The 20175-nt window shown below is 66.7% G+C and overlaps 8 protein-coding genes across 8 annotated transcripts; 3 read left to right on the forward strand and 5 right to left on the reverse strand.

Annotated features, from left to right (window-relative positions):
- Positions 1-20: 20 nt before the first annotated feature.
- Positions 21-1352, reverse strand: MJAP1_001555 (uncharacterized protein; the record flags this gene model as incomplete). Its single annotated transcript, XM_060265510.1, has 1 exon — positions 21-1352. One exon carries the CDS (start codon positions 1350-1352, stop codon positions 21-23), a length of 1332 nt encoding a protein of 443 aa, XP_060121493.1.
- A 228-nt stretch (positions 1353-1580) lies between these two features.
- On the forward strand, positions 1581-2996 carry ssh4 (the record flags this gene model as incomplete). Its single annotated transcript, XM_060265511.1, has 1 exon — positions 1581-2996. One exon carries the CDS (start codon positions 1581-1583, stop codon positions 2994-2996), a length of 1416 nt encoding a protein of 471 aa, XP_060121494.1.
- A 29-nt stretch (positions 2997-3025) lies between these two features.
- Positions 3026-4712, forward strand: MJAP1_001557 (uncharacterized protein; the record flags this gene model as incomplete). The annotated part of the gene is made up of 5 exons (XM_060265512.1): positions 3026-3154; positions 3188-3593; positions 3616-4190; positions 4235-4570; positions 4650-4712. The coding sequence occupies 5 exons, from the start codon at positions 3026-3028 to the stop codon at positions 4710-4712; spliced, it is 1509 nt and encodes a 502-aa protein (XP_060121495.1).
- Positions 4713-4720: 8 nt separating this feature from the next.
- MJAP1_001558 (uncharacterized protein) lies at positions 4721-6227 on the reverse strand (the record flags this gene model as incomplete). The annotated part of the gene is made up of 2 exons (XM_060265513.1): positions 4721-6009; positions 6032-6227. The coding sequence occupies 2 exons, from the start codon at positions 6225-6227 to the stop codon at positions 4721-4723; spliced, it is 1485 nt and encodes a 494-aa protein (XP_060121496.1).
- Positions 6228-6261: 34 nt separating this feature from the next.
- Positions 6262-9634, reverse strand: MJAP1_001559 (uncharacterized protein; the record flags this gene model as incomplete). The annotated part of the gene is made up of 2 exons (XM_060265514.1): positions 6262-9596; positions 9619-9634. The coding sequence occupies 2 exons, from the start codon at positions 9632-9634 to the stop codon at positions 6262-6264; spliced, it is 3351 nt and encodes a 1116-aa protein (XP_060121497.1).
- Positions 9635-9717: 83 nt separating this feature from the next.
- Positions 9718-11403, reverse strand: aif1 (Apoptosis-inducing factor 1; the record flags this gene model as incomplete). The annotated part of the gene is made up of 2 exons (XM_060265515.1): positions 9718-9847; positions 9872-11403. 2 exons carry the CDS (start codon positions 11401-11403, stop codon positions 9718-9720), a joined length of 1662 nt encoding a protein of 553 aa, XP_060121498.1.
- Positions 11404-11489: 86 nt separating this feature from the next.
- On the reverse strand, positions 11490-12411 carry PUP1 (proteasome endopeptidase complex; the record flags this gene model as incomplete). The annotated part of the gene is made up of 3 exons (XM_060265516.1): positions 11490-11569; positions 11592-11820; positions 11854-12411. The coding sequence occupies 3 exons, from the start codon at positions 12409-12411 to the stop codon at positions 11490-11492; spliced, it is 867 nt and encodes a 288-aa protein (XP_060121499.1).
- Positions 12412-12503: 92 nt separating this feature from the next.
- Positions 12504-20175, forward strand: MJAP1_001562 (uncharacterized protein; the record flags this gene model as incomplete). The annotated part of the gene is made up of 3 exons (XM_060265517.1): positions 12504-12665; positions 12688-15693; positions 16384-20175. The coding sequence occupies 3 exons, from the start codon at positions 12504-12506 to the stop codon at positions 20173-20175; spliced, it is 6960 nt and encodes a 2319-aa protein (XP_060121500.1).

Here is a 20175-nt window from a genome sequence, read left to right on the forward strand (position 1 = left end):
CAAGTGCTTGGCACATACAATTACGAAGACGGCTGTTTCTGCGACGAGGCGGCCGCGGCAGCGGCGGCGACCGCGCTGAGCGACGCAAGATTATCGGGATTGCCGGACGAGTCCACCGACTCGCCCTTGCCCTCGTCGCGCACGCCGTGGCGCTGCTCGTCGTTGTTCTCGAGGCCGCCGAGGCGGTTCTGCTCGAGCGACGGGTCGATCATGCCCTCCGGGCGCTGGCCGCCCTGACCCGGCGCGCCGCGCTGGATCTGGTGCCCCGGCGCGCCCGGCGCGCCGGCGCCCATGTTGTCGCCCAGGGACGGCTGGAAGTGGCTCGGCACCGGGAAGCCGTGCTGGCCGCCGGTGCCCGACACGGCCTCGAGGAGCCAGTATGGCGTCTGGCCGGACGCTGCCGCGGCGACCGCAGCCGCCGTCGCGGGGTCCTGGCTATCCGACACCTCGTGCAGGCCGCCCGGGCCGCCCGGGCCGCCCGCGTGCGGGTGCTGCGTGTCGTGCTCGCCTTGGTGGCCGCGGCCCGGCGTGCCGTATGGCAGCAGGCCCTGTGCGTGGGCCGTGGGCCGGTCGAGCGGCAGGGCGGGCGCGTTCGGCACCGCCTGGTGTCCGCCGAGCGCACGCAGCGCCACACGGAGTGTATCGTTGTCGCGCTTCAGGATCTCGATCGTCTCGATCGCGTCGTTAAAGCGCCGGCGGTGGTCCTCGGCGGCGAGCAGTGCGTTTTCGAGCGATGCCGCCTTGTTTTCCAGGTCTGCGATGTACTTGTTCTTGCGCTCGCGGAAGACGCGTTGCGCGTTGCGGTTCTGCTCGGCGCGGCGGCTCGTGCTCAGCGCACGCGTCATGCCGGTTTTGCCACGCGCCCCGACGAGGCCGGTCGACTCCGAGGTCATCTGCTTCCCGTCCGACGGGGGGCCCATGCGCGTGTTGTCGTCGACATCGCCGTACGGCCCGCCGACGCCGTGGGCCGACGGGTCGAACGGCGCGTCGCTGTGGCCGAGGTGCATGCCGTTCTGGTCGAGGCCATGGCCGCCGTAAGGCGACGGCTGGCTCGCGCCCGCGCCGTGGGGGTCGTGCGGCGCGCCGTACGCGGGCGGGGGCGCGGTCGGCCACTGCAGTGCCTGGTCGACGCCCTGGCCGTGCTCGTTGTCCATGCGCACCTGCTTGTTCGGGCGCGAAGAGTCGCCCATCTCGCGGCTGCGGCCCTTGCCGTGACGCGACGCATCGCCGCCGCGGCCCTGGTCGCCGCCGAGCTCGCCTTCGTGGCGCGACGCGGCCTGGGCGAGCTGCATCACGGCGCCCAGCGCCTCATCAGCAAGTGGGGGAGGAGGGGTCGGCGATGCTTGGTCCATGCTGCTCATTAGTACGCTGCTCAGTCTACCACGCGCGTGCTGCTACGCGTCGCGCGTGTGTTGCTACTCCACGTACCTCACGCGTTGTGGTGCAATTTGCTAAGGATGACAAAAGGCAGCGGTGGTCGGAATGAGCGGGCCCGTCCGGCGGCGAGGCCTTTTTCGGCCGAAGCACGTGAGCCACGTGAGCCGGGGAGAGTGGAGGTGGCAAGCCGCTACGACGTGGGGATGGCGACGCTCTCTGCGATGGGCGTGCCACCGCCCGATGGGATGGAAGATCCCGACTTGTTGCTGTTGTTGCTACCGCTGGTCATTTTGATATGTGCGATTGTGTTGGTGGCGATTACGCCGTGCGTATTCTACGTCGTGCTGCGCCTCCGCGGCCGTATCACCCTCGGCGATCACGAGGGGCCGGTGAACATTGCGTTCGAGGAGCAGATGGAGAGCCGCGGCTCGTCGCTGCAGGCGCAGCAGCGCTGGGCCGAGCAGGCTGATGACGGGGCACGGCTGGGGCACGAACGCGCGGTGCAGTGGTGCACACAGCACCCCCCGGCGTCGCCCAGAGATACGGACATCACCATGCCACAGTTCCTCGGCATCCAGGAAAAGGGCGTCAGCGCATGGAACTTTGATACAGACTACGAGGCGAATCCGGGCGTGATGGTCTCGGCACGTACCGAGCTGCAGTTCTTTGCGGATAGCGCGGGGATGGCGCCGAGCGAGGGCGGCGCGTGCGCGATGCAGACCAACCTCCCGCTGCCCAAGGTCAACGAAGTGTATTACTGGGAGGCCAAGATATTTTCGAAGCCGGCGTCGACATCGATCGCCGTGGGCCTCGCGACCAAGCCCTATCCGCCGTTTCGCTTCCCGGGGCTCTGCCGGCACTCGGTGGGGTACTTTTCCGAGGACGGGTTCAAGTGCTACAACCACCCGCTCCACGCCCAGTCCTACGGGCCGGCGTTTATGCAGGGCGACGTCGTGGGCGTGGGGTACAGGCCCCGCTCCGGCGCCGTGTTCTTTACACGCAACGGGCGGCGCATGGAAGAGGCATACGTCGGCCTGCACGGCTGCAACCTCTTTCCCACGATTGCCGCCAACGGCGCGGCCGAGGTGCACGTGAACCTCGGCCAGGCCGGCTTTGTCCTGATCGAGGGCAACGTGAAAAAGTGGGGGCTCGCGCCGATGGTCGGCACGCTCGCCCCGCCGCCGGCGTACGGCCACGACAAGGGAAGCATCCTCATCCAGGCGGGCTACGAGCCGCGCCAGGACGCACACCCGACCGGCTCCTCGAGCCGCGACCCGACGCTCACGACGGACCGCGCGACAGGCGAGCTGGTGCGCGTCCCGTCGTACTCGGACGTCGCCCCGCCGGGGCCCAGCCCCAGCCGCACGTCTAGCAGCTCGGCACACACCGGGATCCACATGGACACGCTCACCGCGCCGCGGCGCCCGGCCGAGAGCCCGCCGCCGTACGAGCCGCAGAGCGCCGCCGCGCTGGGCCCGGCGCGCCACCAGCACCCGACGCCCCACGCCCCTTCCTTCTTCACTACCCTCCGCGGCTGGCTCGCACGCTGGAGCGCGCACCGCAACGCTCCGGCCGACTCCACGAACCCCACCGAGCTGGTGGGAGTCGTGGTCGAATAGCCTTGTATAGTAACGACTCACGCCTCCACATGGACCAGGCGAGGCGCCCGCGGCGGAGCAGTGCGGAGCGGTCCGAGGCGCGGTGGGCCGCCCAGCGGCCGCCGCCGAAGCCGTTCCCGGCGCATGGAGCACCGCACCCATGGGAGGAGTATACACTGGTACGCCGGCTCGGGCGCGGAAGCTTCGGGCAGGTGTACGAGGCGGTGCATGTGCCGAGTGCGCAGCTCGTCGCGATCAAGCAGGTGCACTTGGAAGCCACCTCCAAGGACGGCGGGACGCAGGCCACACAGACGCAGGACCTGTCCGAGATCCAGCGCGAGGTTACGAGCCTCGCGCAGTGCGCGACGTGCGAGCGCGTGACCAAGTACTACGGCAGCTTTTTGAAGCGCTACACGCTCTGGGTCGTGATGGAGCTCATGGACGCGGGCTCGTGCCTCGGTCTCTTGCGGCGTGTCGGGCCGCTGGACGAGCCCGTGATAGCGGTGATCTGCCGCGAGCTCGTTCTCGGCCTCGAGTATCTGCACGGCCAAGGCATCATCCACCGCGACATTAAAGCCGCCAACGTCCTCCTCGCGCGCAGCGGGCAGGTGAAGCTAGGTACGTGACGCGACTGACGCAGCCGACTTTGGCGTCGCCGCCCAGCTTGTGCACCGCGGATCGCGGCGCAATACACTCGTCGGCACGCCGTACTGGATGGCGCCGGAAGTGATCAAGCAGTCGCACTACGACGCGCGCGCGGATATCTGGTCGCTCGGCATCACCGCGCTCGAGCTCGCGACGGGGCACCCACCCCTGTCGTCGTACCACCCGATGCGCGCGCTCTTTCTGATTCCCAAGGCGAACCCGCCGAGCGTCGACACGAGCGACGGCAAGCACACGGCGCCGTTTGCGCGCTTTGTCGAGCTGTGCCTCGCCAAGCGCCCCGAGGAGCGCGCCTCGGCGCACTCGCTGCGCACAACCTCGTTCCTAGAAGACGCCGGGTCGCTCGATCTCGTCGCGCGCTTGCTGGACGGCGGCACGCCGCCCGAGCCCGCGCCCGAGCCCGGCCTCGACGGCCAGGACACCTCGGTGCTCGACACGAGCAGCTTCTCCGAGTGGGCATTTGACGCGTCCACCGAGCCTGGCGCACAGGCGTCCGCGCTCGGGGTCGATGTGAGCCGCGTCGAGGCCGTGCCCGGCGCGGCGTCCGCGCTGGTCGACGCGCTGCGCACCGACGAGCGTCTCGCCCCCCCGCCGAGATCAGCGAGCGTGCGGCGCCGAGCGCGCCCACGACCCCCGCGATCGCGGCGACCCCCGCGTCGCCCCACCCCGTCACGCCCAAGACGCCCAAAACGCCTCCCGAGGTGCCCGAGTCGCCGCGGCGCACGCCTCGCCCCTCGAGCCAGCTCTCGTCGCCCACGCCGCGCCCGCGCCCCGACGCGGCGCACGTCATGGTGCAAAATGCGCTCGAGCAGCTCGCGTACCAGGCCGGCCAGGATGCCGCGCAGGCCGACACACCCACCACGCAGCTCTACCAGCTCCACGGCCTGCTGAGCCAGATGGGGCGGCAGAACCCCGAGTACCTCGAGCAGTTTGTCGACCTGCTGCGCACGCCGCAGCGCGGCGCGGCGCGCGCCCGCGGCGCACTCGCGCCTCGCCGGGCTGCTGTACGAGCGGTGGCTCGAAGGCCTGCGCGCCCGGTGGCACGTCCTGGATACCGGTCACGGCCCTACGTAGTGTACATATTATTCACACAGGCGCCCCAGCAGCGCAACGGGGTCCACCACGTCAAAGTACTCGTCCTTGTGCCGGTGGTTCGGGTTGGGGTTCGTGTGGTGGTGGTGGTGATGCGGCGGCGCAAGGTAATGCTGTGCGATCGCCTGGCCGAGGGCCGTGGTGGCGTTCGCGCGCCGTGCCTCGGTCGCAATGTCTTCGTGCAGCGCGCCCGCCTCGGCCAGCGCCGGGCGGTCAAGCATGCGGAGCGGCGCGAGCTGGTCGAGGAGCACCTGGTTGCGCACCGCGTCGCGCTGCTGCTGCTGCCGGCGGCGCAGCTGCGCCGCAGCGTCCTGCGGCTCGCTCGGCGTGTCGTGCAGCGCCGCGGTATCCGCGAGCTTGGCGGTGGCGCACTCGCGTGCGTACCGCGCGAGCGCGTCGTCTGGCGCCCACGATACGTGACCGTCGTCCATCTCGTCCGCGTCCGCCGCAAGGAGGCGCTCGAGCGAGCCCTGGCCGAGCGGCTCGACGACGACGTGGGGAGACAGGTCGAGGAGCGCGGCCATGTCGGGCATCGTCAGGCGCCCGTACGTCGGCGCGGCGTCGCCCTGGGCGTGCTCTGCGCGCACGCGCCCCAGTGCGCTGCTGATAATGTTGCGCAGGTGGTCCTCGAGCGCCGCAAGGACCACAGCGGCGGCCTGGACGTGCACGCCGTCCGACAGGCCCGCCTCGACGGCTGTGAGCGTCATGCGGTCCTGCAGCGTGTGCACGTCGGGAAGCTCGTGCGTCTCGACGCAGTACGGCACAACGACCCCGCGCAGGAACGCCTCCTGCATCGCATTCGACAGGCGCGCACGCGCCGCATCGGTCTGCACCGCGCTCTGCACCGCGTGCGTCCGCCAGGAGGGGGCGCCGACCGCGGTCTTGACCTCGCGTGTGCGCCGCCGCTCCTCGACGGCCTTGCGCTTTTCGTCTTCTTTGCGTTTCTTTTCCAGGAGCTCGGCGCCGGCGCCGGCCCACACGGTCGCGGCGGTGTGCACACCGCCCTGGCCGCTTTTCGGCAGGTGCTCGAGACGCGCACGCTCGCGCTGCGACAGACCCGCGTACATGTGCCGCAGGCGCTTGTGGCTGCTGCGGTCGATCCCGTGCACCGGCGGCTCGCGCTCCAAGTCCGAGTCCGAGTCGAGCTCGTACAGCGTTGCGTCGCTCGCGCGGATCGGACTCGTGGGGGCGTGCATGCCCTGCACGCCGCGCGCCGCATGCCGGGGGCGCGCAGTCGCCGCAGAAAGCATGCTCAGAATCAGCGCATTGTGCAGGGGTACTGCGTCAGAAGCGGCACGTACAATATTCTTCCGGCAGCCACGCCTCGACGCGCTCCTGAAACTCTTCGCGGTTTATCGCGGCGGTGCAGAGCGCGCTGAGCGCCGCCCAGTACTCTTCTGCCTTGTCCCCAAGCACGGACAGGAGCCGCGCCTTGATCGCGCGCGTATCATCGCCGCCCGACCGCACCGGCGTCACCCGCGCGCTGCTGTCCGCCATCGCGGGGATGAACAAGATGTCATGTGACTATGGACTAAGCACGGCCGCTGTTCGACAAGAGGTGCTCGAGCGCACGCTCCGTACGGTAGCCGCAGCGCTCGAGCGCGCGGATCACTTGCGAGCGCGAGAAACCCATCTGGCACAGCTGGCGGACGGGACCGACATCATCGGCAAGCGCAGGCGACGGACCGCGCGGGGGGGCATTGGCGTACGCAGGGCCAGAGCCAGCGCCTGTGGAGGCCGAGGGAGCGCCGCTCGGGGGGCCACTCGGGGGGCCGCTCGGGGGGCCGCTCGGGGGGCCGCTCGGGGGGCCGCTCAGAGGGCCGCTCGGGGGGCCGCTCAGAGGGCCGCTCGGGGGGCCGCTCGGGGGAGCAGCGCCCTGGCGCGCACCAGACCCGGAGCCGACGCCAGCGACGCCAGCGCCGGCAGGCACCGAGGCGCCCGGAGCGCCAGGCACGCCCGGAGCACCAGGCACGCCCGGAGCACCAGGCACGCCAGGCGCACTCGGCGCACCCAAAGGTGCGCTCGCGCCCGATGCACCCACACCGGCCGGCGTAGGCGAGACGCTGCCGCTCGCGCCGCGCGTCTCGGGCCCCTCCTGTGCGCGGGGCGCCACCTTGGTCGTCGCGAGGTACGACAGAGGGGGCGCGGCGCCCGATGTGCTCGGCGCCGGCGCACTCGGCGCGCCCGAGCTCGGCACACTCACTGGCGTCGCGACCGGGACGGGCCCACTGCGCGACGCGCCCTCGGGCGCAAACGACGAGCCAAAGCTGGGGTCGAACGCGTCAAAGGTGCTCGACGCCTGGCCCCCCGACGGCGTGCCGTGCACAACGTGCGACACGCCGAGGTTTGCAAACGCCGAGTCGAACTCGTCGAGGCCCGCGGCCTGCGGCGCGTCCCTGGCTGTCTTTGGCGCGGGCCACGAGTCGGCGGCGAGCGTCGCCGAGGGCGTCGCGGTCGGTGTCGAGGCGGCCGTCGCGGCGGTCGACCAGGACGTCGGCGCACGCTGGATCGCCGGCATCGGCGGCGGCACCTCGGCGGGCGGCGGCACAAGCGGCTCGGACGGCGGCGGGGCCGTCGCCGGCGCGCTGGGCGGCGGCGCACTGAGCTCCTGGGCGCCCGTGCCCTTGGGTGTCTGGGCGCCCGTGCCCGCGCCCTCGCCCGGGAAGCCGCCTGGGACAGAGATGTTCTCGCGCGAGGTCTCGGACTCCTCTGGCGCAATGCCGCCGTACGCGTCGGCAGTCGACAGTGTGCCGGCCGGCAGGCTGCGGTCGCGCGTCATGGCCGTCGCCTCTTCCGGCCCGTCGTGGTCCTCGGACGAGTCGGGTGCGGCGGCCTGGCCAGGCTCGCCGTACGCGCCGTACTGCGACTCGAACGTGCCGGCCACGTCGCGCGGCACCTCGGTGTCGGCCGGCGCAGCCACTGCGGCGGGCGCCGCGGCAAACATCTCGAAAGGGTTGCGGCGCGTCGCGCCCGGCGTCGAGCCCGGCGAGAGGACCGGCGGCGAGGTGGGCAGCGCACGCACCTTTTCGTGCTCGTCCTGCGCCGTGGCGAGCTGCTTGGTGGCGATGGCACTGAGGCCCGTGTGCTGGCGCGCCTCCTTGGCGAGCTTCTCCTTCTCCTCCCTCAGCGACGCGGTCTGCGCCTGGAGCTCAGAGAGCTGGCGCTTGGTCTCGCGCAGCGCCTCGCGGTCCTGCAGCAGCTTCTGCTCGAGCTCGTCCTTTTGCGAGCGCACGGCGCTCAGCTCGCTCTCGGTGCGGATCACCTCTTGGCGGAGTGCATCGAGCTCGGTGGTCTGCGCCTGCACGCGCTCCTCGAGCTCTTTGACTGCGGTGCTCTCCGACTCGTGCTCGGTGCGCGCGCGCGTCAGCTGCGCCTCGAGCTCGGACAGGGACGTGGCGTTCTTCGCAACGGTCGACTCGGCGGTCGAGCGGCGCGTCTTGAGGTCGTCCAGCGCCTTGCTCGTGCTGTTCAGCGCGTTCTGCGCATTGCCGACGTCCGCGCCAGCAGCCACGGGCGCAGGCGCGTCAAAGTCGTCGTCAAACGCGTTAAACGCCGGCGCAGAGCGGGGCGCGCTCGTCGGCGCGCCTGGCGTTGCTGGCGCAGCAGGCGCAGGCGCTTCGCGGCCGCCACTAAACGCCGTCGCCGCGACCGATGGCGCCATGGCGGGCGTGTCCGTGTCCAGCAGCGAGAAGAGCTCCTTCTGCGTCTCGCTCTGCTTCACGTCGACGGCCTCAGGCAGGTCGCGCGTGCGCATGCTCGGGGGAAGGAACGACGGGGGCAGCTGGTCCGGCAGCGGCGTGCCCTCGAGCTTGTCGTTGATGAGGCGCATCGCGACGGCAAACTCGTCGCGCGTCAGTACGCCGTCCTGCGTCAGGTCCGACAGGTCCCAGACGTGCGCGAGCGTCGGCTCGTCGAGGCCGCTCTGCATAAAGAAGGGGACGACCAGCGCGCCGTCGATGCTGCCTTTCTTTTCCGTGTCGAGCGAGTCAAAGAACGAGTCAAACTTGGCCTTTTCCGCCGGGGGGATTGCCCAGTCGCCCGCCGGTGCAGGCGCCGGTGCAGGCGCGGGCGGCGCGGCCGCGGCCGCAAAGCTCGGCGGCGCGGGGACCGACGCGACGCTGCTCGAGCGCGACGGCATGCCGCGGCCCGCGGCGCTCGGCACATTCGGCGTCGCGGCGCCGAACGCGGCCGCGATCGGGTCCGTGCCAGTACGCTGGCTCTGCAGCGGCGCGGGCGTGCCCGGCGTGGACTGCGCCGCCTGCTCGTAGAGGCCAGGCGGCAGGGTCGTGGGAATCGACGTGACCGTGCCGTTCATCGTGCCCTGGATGTAGTACATGCCAATGACAAAGTCGGTCAGGTCGAGCGCGCCGCGGGACTTGGTGTCGGCCAGGTTCCAGATCGCGCCGAGCTTGGGAAATGGCAGCTTGGACTTCATAAACACGTCCTTGGCCTGGTCGCCGCTGAGCAGGCCGTTGGTCGGCCCGACGGTCGCAAAGATGCGCGCAAAGCGCGCCTTGTCCTCGGGCTTGATCGCGACGTCCGCAGCAGCCGGCGCCGGCGCAGCGAGGCCCTCGTACGTCGGCGGCGCGCCCTGGATCTGCGTCTCGGCTTCGCCGATGCTCTCGCCGCGCTGCGCACGTGCAATCAGGCGGAGCGCGACGCCAAACGAGTTGGGGTTCAAGAACCCATTGTTGCCGCTATCCGCGATCGACCAGATCTGGCCGAGGGTGAGCGTCGGGAGCTTGAAGCCCTCAAAGAACTTGACCGCCGCATCGCCCGAGATCATCCCGGTGTTGTTCGGATCAGCGATGAGATACAGTTGGCCAAAGGCCTGGCGCTCGGCGCCACTCAGTGACAGCGTCATGGCTGGGTCAGTCGCGCTACCTACGCGTCGCCGTGCTCATCGTGGGCACCGTAGAGACTCTGAGCCAAGCGGCCCGTGTGGCAAGGCACGTGGATATTACATAATACGGCGCACGGATCTACGCTAAAGCTGCACTTCGGCCGCGGCCGAGATGGAGAAGAGGTCGAAGCCTTTCGCAATCTGGTGGAAGGACGGCATCTTGCCGGCACGCATCAGCGCAAGGGCTTGGACCATCGTCGGATCGCGGCGCATGCTGGGTGAGTAGGGGAGTACGTACGTTGCGACGCCGATCACGCGGTCGTCCTTGGCATAGTAGGCGACAAACTCCTCCTCGTCGGGCTCGCCGTCGACGTGCACATTGTTGTAGCCGGCGCCTTGGCCAGCATACCGCAGCGACGTGCCGAGGCCCGACCAAAACACGGGGATATGCGAGTATACGCGCTTGCTGCCAGTCGCGAGCGTGCGGCCAATCTCGCGGCCGTGGTTGCTCGCGACGTTCCAGTGCTCGATGCGCGTAATGCCGTTGGGGCCGGGGTACGCGGCAATGTCGCCACCGGCGTACACGTGAGAAAGGCCGACGACACGCAGCGCCGAGTCCACTTCGACCGAGCCGTCGGGGCGCAGCTCGGGGAACGACGGCGACTGCCGCAGGAACTGCGTCGCGGGAATCGCTCCGGCCGACATCAGCACGAGGTCGGCACGCAGCGAGAGCTCAGGCGAGCCCTTCGCACGGGGCTGCACAATCACCGCCGTGACCTCGTCGTCGGGGCCGGACTCGATGCGCACCACGTCGACGGCGTTGAGGAAGCGCAGGGGGCGCTCGTTCACGAGCGCGGTCTGCAGACCACCGCCGACATACCGCCCGAGGGGTCCCTCGAGGGGAACGTGCGTCTGGCCGATGAGCGTCACCTTGGCACGGCGCGCAAATGCAATGCCCATCTCAAGACCGATGAAGCCGGTGCCGATAACCACGAGGTGCTGGTGCATGCGGCGCTCGAGCGCGTCGCTAATGGCCTGTGCGTCGCGCATGGTGCGCAGCGTGTACACACCGCCGAGCTTTGCGCCTTCAATCGGGAGGCGGCGGGGAATCGAGCCGGTGGCAATCACGAGGTTGTCGTACTGCAGCGTGTCGTTGCCGCAGATCTGCACGCGCTTCGTATTCGTGTCGACCGCGTACACCTGGCACGAGGTGCGCAGGTCGACGTCGAGGCGCTCGCGCCAGTACTCTTCGTCGCGCACGACGACCTGCTCGAGCTTCGGCGCGACGCCCTTGCTCAGCTTCGGGCGGTCGATCGGGGGGTGGGGCTCGGCGGTGATGACGGTAATGCGGCCCTTGTAGCCCCGGCGGCGCATCTCTTGCACGCCATGCAGTGTGACGGCACCGCCACCGACGAATACCGTGTGCGGCCCTCCCTTGGCGGGCGCCGTGCACTTGCCGTCGGTCGGGCGCTTGAGCGCCTCGTAGTCGACCAAGAGGTACACCCGGCCGTTGGTCACTTCCACGTCAATCTTCTTTAGCGGGTCGAGGCCCGGTGCATCCTCAATGTCACCGGTCGTCACACGGAAGCACGCGCCGTGGAACGGGCAGTAGACGCGCCCGTCGGACGTCAGCACGCCCTTGGCGAGCGGCACACCGTAGTGCGTGCACCGCGACGAGGTCGCCACAATCTCGCCGTGCACATTGGACACGAGCGCGTTCACTTGCACCTGTTCGTCGTCGAGCGGCACCTCCCGCATTGTTCCCTCAGGGATTTCATCCAAGCGCGCGGCGTAGACGCGGACCTTGCCGCTACCATTCTCTCCGCTCATCTTGGTTCACTACAGGATCCCCGCGTCCGGCGTCCGGCTATTCAGCCAATGCCCACGAGGCGATTGCATTTGCTTAGTAAGCATGTCTACGAAGCGTCCGTGTCCATCGCGTCGGCAGGGGCCGCGGCGGAGGCCGCGTGCGGTGCCGTGTCGAGGCCCAGCACGTCTGGATTAGCATAGTGACGTACCCTCTTTCACAATCATGTTGTAAATTTCCTCCTTGGTCCATGCCGTAGTGCCGCGGGGGAACTTGTAGCTCTGCTCCTTGCTCACACGCTCGTTCGGCGTGCGGAAGTTGCGCAGCATCTGCGTGTTCTTGTCGCGGATAATGCACACATCGACGTTCGAGCCGGAGCCGAGATCGTTAAAGATACCCGCCTCGATCGCAGCCGCAACGAGATCGACCGCCTCGGATTCCTGCGTTGTGAGCCAGAAAAAAAAAAAACGTACCTCCATGTTCGGACGCCAGGCACTCTCAAACACCGACATGGCGGCGAGCGAGCCAGAGCCCATCGTGACGTACGGCAGCTTGTCCGTCGAGCCGTGGGGGGCGATCGTAAAGAGCTGCGGGCCCGTGCTGTCAAAGCCGCCCAGTACAAGCGCAGCGCCGATGTGGCCCTGGTACTGGAACAAGCGCTGCTTCAGCAACGTCATGGCAGTTACGACGCGGGGGCGCTTGCGAGTATGAAGTTCGTGCAGTTGCATGTTGCTCGAGATGAGGTTCGTGACAAACTCGGTGTCGGCCGCCGTTCCGGCACCACAGCACCGGATGCTGTCCGAGATATAGTGGATCTTTTCACAGTTCTTGTCGGCGACAATCGAGCCCTCGGTCGCACGCGTATCGGCACCGAGCACGACGCCATCTTTGTAGATCAGTCCGACGATCGTCGTACCCGTGCTCGTCGCACGAGGGACCGCGTGGCCATTCGCCGCTAGCGCAGCATTGCGCGTGTGACCGGAAAAGTCAAAGCCGCTCTTGCGCTGCTCGTCGAGCTGCACACCGGCCATCTCGTCGTGGAAGCGGAGGGGCGAGCGAACGCGCGGCCCCGATCAGAGTCACGTGATACTACCGCCCCCAGTGTTGCTCTCGCCAGGCGTCGATGAGTGCGGAGGTCGAGCTGTTCACCACGTCCATCCTGGGCAACCCGGTGACCAGGAGTCGGCATGACCGCTATATTTCCGTGCTCAGCGCACATAGAATCCCGTTCGTCTACCACGACCTAGCGTCGGACGACGAGGCGAAACGCCGCTGGCGCCGCAAGGTACGTGCCCAAGCTAACACAGGCACGCGACCCACGCATCCCGGGCCTGCTCGTGCGCAACGAGTGGGTGGGTACGTTTGAAGAGTTTGAAGAGGCGGTCGAATTTGGCGAGCTGCGCCAGTTTTTGGGATACGATGCGCCGGCGCAGCCGCAGCGTACGGTGCCTGCACAGCCGCCGCCGAGCACGTCGCGCCTGCCGCCTGCGCCGACACTCATGGCGACTCCCGCCGCTCCGGGACAGGGCGCGCGGCCGGACGGCGGCGCGGACGAGATGCTCGCACAGCTTCTTCCGCAGGGTGCCGAAATTACCGACGCCGACGTCGACGCACTCCTCAAGGAGCTCGAGAAACCACTAAAACGCACTCCGCGGCGCACCTATACTCCATCGAGCCGCGCAGCACCGCCGCCGATGCCGATGCCGCCGAGCCACGGCACACCCGCTCCGGACCGTGCACGGTACGATCCAGGCTCCCGCAACTTGGTCGAAGAGGCGGCGCGTGCGATCGGCGTCGAGCCCAAGCCGCGCCCGCCAGTGCCGCGCATGACGCTCAACCGCCGCCCTTTGCAAGAGGTACTCGAGGAGCGGCGCAGTCGCCAGGCAAAGACCGAGCAGCAGCGCCGCAACGACGAACTGTTTGCGAGCCTGGGGCTGTCGGACGTGCAGATCAATGACGCTGACGCGGACGAGTTCCTCAACAAGGGGACAATCCCGCAGTTGCAGCACTCGGGACGTGCGCCCGAGCAGGAGGCCATGGCGGCTCCGACGAGCACCGGCGCCGCTCCGGAAACACTGGCAGTGGCAGAGCCGGTCGCCGAAACGGAGCGTGCGAACGAGGCAGGCGCTGCGAGCGAGGCTGGTGCAGGAAACGAGGGCCCCGTTGAAGGTGCGAGCACAGTATCGCTCGCCACGTCAGAGGACAAGGAATCGCCAAAGGACGCTGCAGACGTGTCGGGTGCCAAGGTGGGCGACAAGAACGCAACAGACAGCGAGGAACCTCGGGAGCAAGAGCTTGGCGACGAGCCCTCCGCGAGCAAGACGCTCGAGCAGCCTCTGGACGACAAGCTGGCTGATAGCGAGACTGGCCTGAACGACAAGCTCGCCGTTCAAGACCCAACTGCGACCAAGTCCCTGGATGAGTCGGCGCAGTTGCTGGCCGAAACGTCGCCCGAGGTGCCCGTTACTGACAAGGCCCTTGACGACCCTCTCGCCGGAAAGGCACCAATGGGCAAGGCCTTGGACGAGCCTCTTGCCGACAAGGACGCCCTTGACAAGACTGCAAAGGAGCCACTCGCTGACGAGCACTTGAAAGAGCCACTCACTGAAGAAGCTGTCGAAAAGACGCCCGACGAGCCGCTTGCAAATAAGGCTCTCGACGACTCTACAGAGAAACCGCTAGACGAGTCTCCTGCCGACAAGTCCCTCAAGCAGCCTGCTGCTGCGACATCCCTTGCCAAGTCTCTCGACGAGTCTCTTACGGACAAGCCACGGGAAAAGCCACTGGAAGAGTCACTTGCAGACAAGGTGGCTGCTACGGACGAGACGCCGTCTAGCGGCGCGCTCGAGAAGACCCTGGGAGAGTCGCTTGCCGAGAATGAGCCCCTTGACAAGTCGCTGGAGGAGCCGCTTGCCGACAAGTCGATCTCGAGTGAAAAGGCACTTGATGAGCCTCTTGCCAAAGAGCCTCTTTCCAAGTCCCTGGAGGAGCCGCTTGATGACAAGGCACTAGAGTCCGAAAGCATCCTCGAGGAACCCCTTGCCGACAAGTCTCTGAGCAAGTCTTTGGAGGAGCCCCTTTCCAACAAGCCCCGTGACGAATCGCCCAAAGAGCGTTTGGCTGACAAGCCTCTTGACGAACCGTTCGACAAGACCTTTGCTAGTAAGCCGCTTGACAAGTCGCTCAAAGATCTGCTTGAGGACAAGCCGCTGGAATCGTCTTCCAAGCAGCCTCTGGATGACAAGCTGCTTGAAAAGTCTCTGAATGAGCCTTTGGCAGGAAGTGAGTCTGCTGCGGACAAGGGGCCGGTGGACGTCTTGGCCAGCAAGGAATCTCTCAACAACAAGCCGCTGAAAAAGTCGATGGAGGAGCCTCTAGCGGCCGACAACGATGCCCTTGAGCAGCCGCCAGCCAGCAAGTCGCTTGAGGAGCCACATGCCGTCGACAAGGACACCCTTGAGCAGTCGTCGATGGACAAGTCACTCCCACAGCCCCTCGACGAGCCTCTTGCGAACAAGTCTCTTGAGCAGTCGTTCGCTACCGAGCCTCTTGAGCCTCGTAAGGACGAGTCGCTTAGCAAATCCTTGGAAGAACCCCTGGGTGAGTCCTTCGGGAATGATTCTCTCTTGGAACAGCCTCTGTCCGACAAGGAAGCGCTTGGTACGGGCCTTTCTGCTGAAAAGGATGCACCCTTGGAGTCGAGCAAGGACACGGCGCCGTTCACTGTAAATGAGCCTGTTCAGGAGCCTCGTGTTGCCCAAGACATTCCAGAGGAGCCAATGGCTGCAAAGGAATCTCCCGAAATGCTACTTGCAGACAAAGAGACGCTTGCGGCGAATGAGGCAACTGAAGCCCGTGCAAGCAAGGATGAACTTGCGCCCCAGACGTCTGGCCTGGAAGAGCCACTTGCAGGAAATGAGGCGGATGCGGCAAAGGATTCGCCCCTCACGGAACCTGTTGCCGCCAAGGATGTACCGCGTGACGAAAAGGATCTTGATAAACCTAAGGGATCTACAATGTCAGCCGATGATCAAGAGGCACTTGCGTACCAGCAGGCTGTTGCCAAGGCTTTGGCAGAAATGCAGAGCGCTGGAAACGAGGATCTGGGTGCCAAGGCTGCTGCAGGACAGGCTCGTGAGCTCCCGCTTCCTCCCACGGACAAGGGATCTCTTGATGATACCAAGCCCTTGGCGAGCAATGCGCCTCTTTCGGACAAGGGCGCCTTTGACAATGCGGCGCCTTTAAGCGACAAGAATGAATTTACGGAACCCATTGCGGCAACGCAGCCTGTGGGCAATATCAATGACGGAAAGGTGCCTAGTGAAATGGGGATTCCATCAAAGAGGCTGGCCTCTGGATCGATTTCAAAAGAGTTGCCGGTACCTCCATCAAGTAATCCGCCCACACTCGGCGGTGGGGCTGATGCGTCGCTTCCTCGCTCCTTGGAAGCGCCTCTGGATAAAGGCAGGACCGACCCGATTGTGCCTGCGGCAAGCGGTGCATTTGAAGCACCTCTCGAAGCGACAGAGTCGGGTAGGCCGCAGACGCTCCTTGCAGCTTCTACTAAGCCGCTTTCCATGCCGTCGGTTACGAGCCAGGTATCGGACCTCTCTTTGGACAGGTCGATCCCAGAGGTGCCGCTTACTACGGATGAGAATGTATCGGCTGTTTGGAAAGATGAGCCTCTGGATGCCCAAGAGACGACTTCCAAGAGCGCTCTGGAGGAGCCCTATGGAGCGACCGACGATCCCGCTCTGGCAAACAAGGAGCCTAAGGAACCTAAGGAACCTGTTGGATCGACTGAACCTGCCCCTCTGACAAATAAAGAGTCTTTGGAGCAGCCCCTTGGATCGACAGATGAGCCTTCTCTGATGGACAGGGTCCCCTTGGAACAACCTCTCGAAGCCACTGATGCCATCCCTTTGGACAAGGACTCCTTGGAACAGCCTCTTGCTGCAGCCGATGGCCTCGTATCACCTACGAAAAAGGATTCTTTGGAACAGCCTTTGGCTAGTGAGGATGCGACTGCTCAAGTACCTAAAGACACGCTCGATGAAAAGCATGGTGTGCAGGACAGCCAGCTGGACCGCACACGCGAGGCGCCGTTGGACATGGACGAGAAGCACAATGCTGCCGCTATGCCAAAGCAGACTCTGTTTGATGGCGCCAAGGATCCCCAGGATATTTTCAGTGACGAGGCGCGGGTTCCTCTCGCCGACCGCCCCGCCCTGGAAAACCCCCTTGATGACCTTCCTGTCACGAAAGAGGCCCTTTCCAATGAGCCGGCCGCAGACGTCCCTGTCCAGACACAGTGGCCCGAGACGCCCAAGGACGTGCCGAGTATGGGTGCGCCCAGTGAGGCTACGATGCCCTTGGCTGATACGGCCCGGGCTTCCGAGGCATGGAATGAGGCGCCTGCCTCTGGTGCCGAGCAGTTCCAGGCCACGCCTTTGATGGCTACAGCGTCTGCCACAGACTCCACCGAGCGTGATGCACCAACGAACACCCCTGGGATGCTTGAGTCGTCTGAGGCGTCGGGCACGGTCGAGCCGGCTGTCGATGCGTCTGTGCCCGCCGTGGAACCCCAGCCTGCCGCGGCGCAGCCTCACGTACCTCCTATGAGTGACGCGACACACGCGCGTGCTCACTGGGACTCGGCAGCGGACATGGACAAGGCTGTCCTCGGCGCAGCGCCTGGCGCGGATGTATCAGAAGACGAGACGCCTGTCGCGGCCAAAGTTATTGGCCCGCCGAGCTCGCATGCTGCCGAGGACCTCTTGCACAGCCTCGAGCGACCGCGTGCCCGGGATGTGCGTCACATGTCCTCCGGTGCGACGGCCGAAGAGGAGCGCGTTGCAGTGCACCAAACTCTCGATCGCTTTAGTGCACTGGAGCCACCGCTTGCTGCCAGCGAGGTGACCGAGACGCACGACGAACACTCCGACGCGCCACGCTCCCATGCCCGAGATGCGCGCCCCATGTCGGCCGGTGCGACGGCCGAAGAGGAGCGCGTTGCTGTGCATCAGATGCTTGATCGCTTTAGTGCACTTGAACCGCCGCTTTCTTCTAACGAGGTGGCTGAAGGACACGACGAACACCTCGGCACACCAAGCTCACCTGCTGCACAGGATACACGTCACATGTCGGCTGGTGCGACGGCCGAAGAGGAGCGCGTTGCTGTGCACCAAACTCTCGATCGTTTTAGTGCACTGGAGCCGCCGCTTGCTGCCAGCGAGGTGGACCTGCCGCGTGACGAGCACTCGGGCGAGCTTCCCTTGCCCGACTTGAACGACGTATCGAGCGAGTCGCAGCGGATCGCAGAGCACCAAGTAATCGACCGCTTCAGTGCCCTCAATCCTCCGCTGCGTGTGTCGTCAGAGCGCCTCGGTGGTGCAGAGAGGAACGCGGCGAGGATTGCATCGGAACGCGGCGCACTGCATACTAAGACGTTGCCACACGCGCCGCGCGACCCTACCGAGAGCCACGATACGCCCAAAGCACCTGCCACAAGCACCCTGCCCTCCGCCTCGGTGCTGCCTCACGACGAATCGAGTGGCGACGATGAGCCGGACGACGGCGTGCCCGACCTGTGGGTCTCGGGTGTGCCTGGTACGTCGCAGGCCTTTGCGCAATCGCATGTGGCTGGCCACCGCTCGGGCACTGACTGGGACTGGGATGCGCCAACCAGCGAGACGTCGGGCTCGCTGCACGACGTCCCACACCCTGAAAGCACGTCCCATGCGCCGACGTATGGCATCTCGCACAGTGACCCTGCGTCGTTGCCTGGCGACGACACGGTGTCTGAGTACTCGGAGGATGCTGCACATATGACGGCCATTTCCGAGCGCGATAGTGTTGCGCCGTCCGATTCAGATGCAACGCTGCGCAAGGTCGATGCGCCGTCGAGCGTAGAGGCCACGCCGCGCGTTGAGACCGAGCCGGCGCCTACTCCAAGCCTGGCCGAAGAGCGTGCACAGACGCCTGTCGCTGTGCCGGTGCCCAAAGGCCCATCCGATGCACAGCCCGAAGCATCAGAGGACGGCCTCGCACGTACGCCGCCGAGCGCGTCGCACAAGACGTTTGCAGATGATGCTGCCCCTAAAGGCCTGCTGTCAACGCCGCGCGGCACTCGCAGCCCAGGCCGCGCTGGTACGAGCCCGAGCCTCCGTGCATCGCGTCCGCCACCGACGCCCGAGCAGGCCGTGCCACGGTTCTTGCTGGACACAAAGGCCAAGGAGCCGCCCTCAGAGCCTGTGCAGGCTCCGGCCGGCACGCTGGGCGAGTCGCCTATGCAAGACGACTGGAACATGCTGCAAGCGAGCAAGGAGCAAGGCGAGCGTACTCTTCCGCATGAGCCGAGCGAGTTGCCGGCGCAGACCGAGCGTGCGCTGCCGCGTGTGCCGGTCGAGAGCGAGCAAAGCGCTTTTGCTCCTGCGGCTATCCCTGCGGATACCCGCCTGCCGAAATCGCGCGAGTCTCTGCTCGAAAAGGCCGCGAAAGGCAGCCCGGTGCAGGAGCCGCCAGCGGCCGAGCCGCAAGTGCCGAATGCACCTGCCGAGCCCAGCGTGTCGAGCGCGGCCGAGCTTGGAATGGGCCTGGCTTCATCGCCGAGTGCGGATGCTGCGCCCCAAGCGAGTGCGGATGCTGCGCCCCAAGCGTCAAGCACGGTGGGTCTGGGCTCGCATGTGCCGGGTACGGAGGATGCTGCCTCGGCTACGGCAGCACCTCTTCCAAGCACCGGTCCTCATTCCCAGGACCCGAGCGCTGGTCCAGAGGCCCAGGCGCGCAATGTACCTGAGCCCAAGCCCAGGTCCCGCAGCTCGCTGCTTGAAATGGCCGTGCTGCGTGCACGCGAATCGATGGCCGGTATGTCGACCTCGCGGTCGGGCGAGACGCGCGACGCCGCTCGGCATGACAGCGCTGCGATGGCACCCTCCAAGTCAAACGAGCCGGTGCGTGATGCAGCCGAGCCGAGTAGTCCGGCGGCAGTGAGCGAGCCGCGTATGCCAGAGAGCCCGTCGGCCGCTCCGGCTGCGGCAGCGACAAGCACACGCCCTACGGGCCGCCCGTCGCTTCGTGAGCGCTTGGCGCGCCTGTCGTCCAGCGACCGTACCAAGGAGCACGCGGAGGCTGGCGAGTCGGCGGCCGACAGTGCCACGTCGCCGCGTGCGTCTGCCGGTGCGCCGCGAGGCGAGCTGCCGCCTGCGCCGGGCGGCCCCCGAGCCTTCCCATCGGCCGCGGAGGGTGACGAGTCGGAACAGTCGTTTGCGGACCAGTCCGTTGTGGATCGGTGGGCGGATCGTTCCTTTGATGCTGCGGCGCCGACCGAGGCTTCAAAGGACGAGGCTCGCTTCGACAATGGCGCTGCAAACGTACTCGATGCGAGTGTCTTGCCGAGCGACAAGAGCTCGGAAAAGGGTCTTGACATTGGCCTCGACAAGGGCGGTGCCCAGTCTCTGTTTGATTCGGCTCCCAGCAACACCTCTCTGGACAAGTCTTTCGACAAGCCGCTTGACAAGTCTTTTGGCCGTCCCCTCGACACGCCCCTTGACCAGCCCACGCTCGGCTCCACTGGCCCCACTGGCCCCACTACTCAAGATCCCAGTCCCTCGGCCCCGGTCCCTGCTCCTTCCGCCGCCTCGGCCCCGCCGCGGCGCGCCGTGTCGGGCGCGCCGCCGCGTCGTGCGATCCCCGACGTACGCAGCTTGTCTGCCGCACAGCCCCGGCGTACGCACCGCAAGACGCTGAGCGAGGTGATGCGGGAAGCAGACGAGTTTTTGCAAGAGTGGAAGTAG

The sequence above is a fragment of the Malassezia japonica genome, chromosome 2 (assembly GCF_029542785.1).
Source record: "Malassezia japonica chromosome 2, complete sequence".
In the NCBI taxonomy this organism is placed as follows: Eukaryota; Fungi; Basidiomycota; class Malasseziomycetes; order Malasseziales; family Malasseziaceae; genus Malassezia; species Malassezia japonica.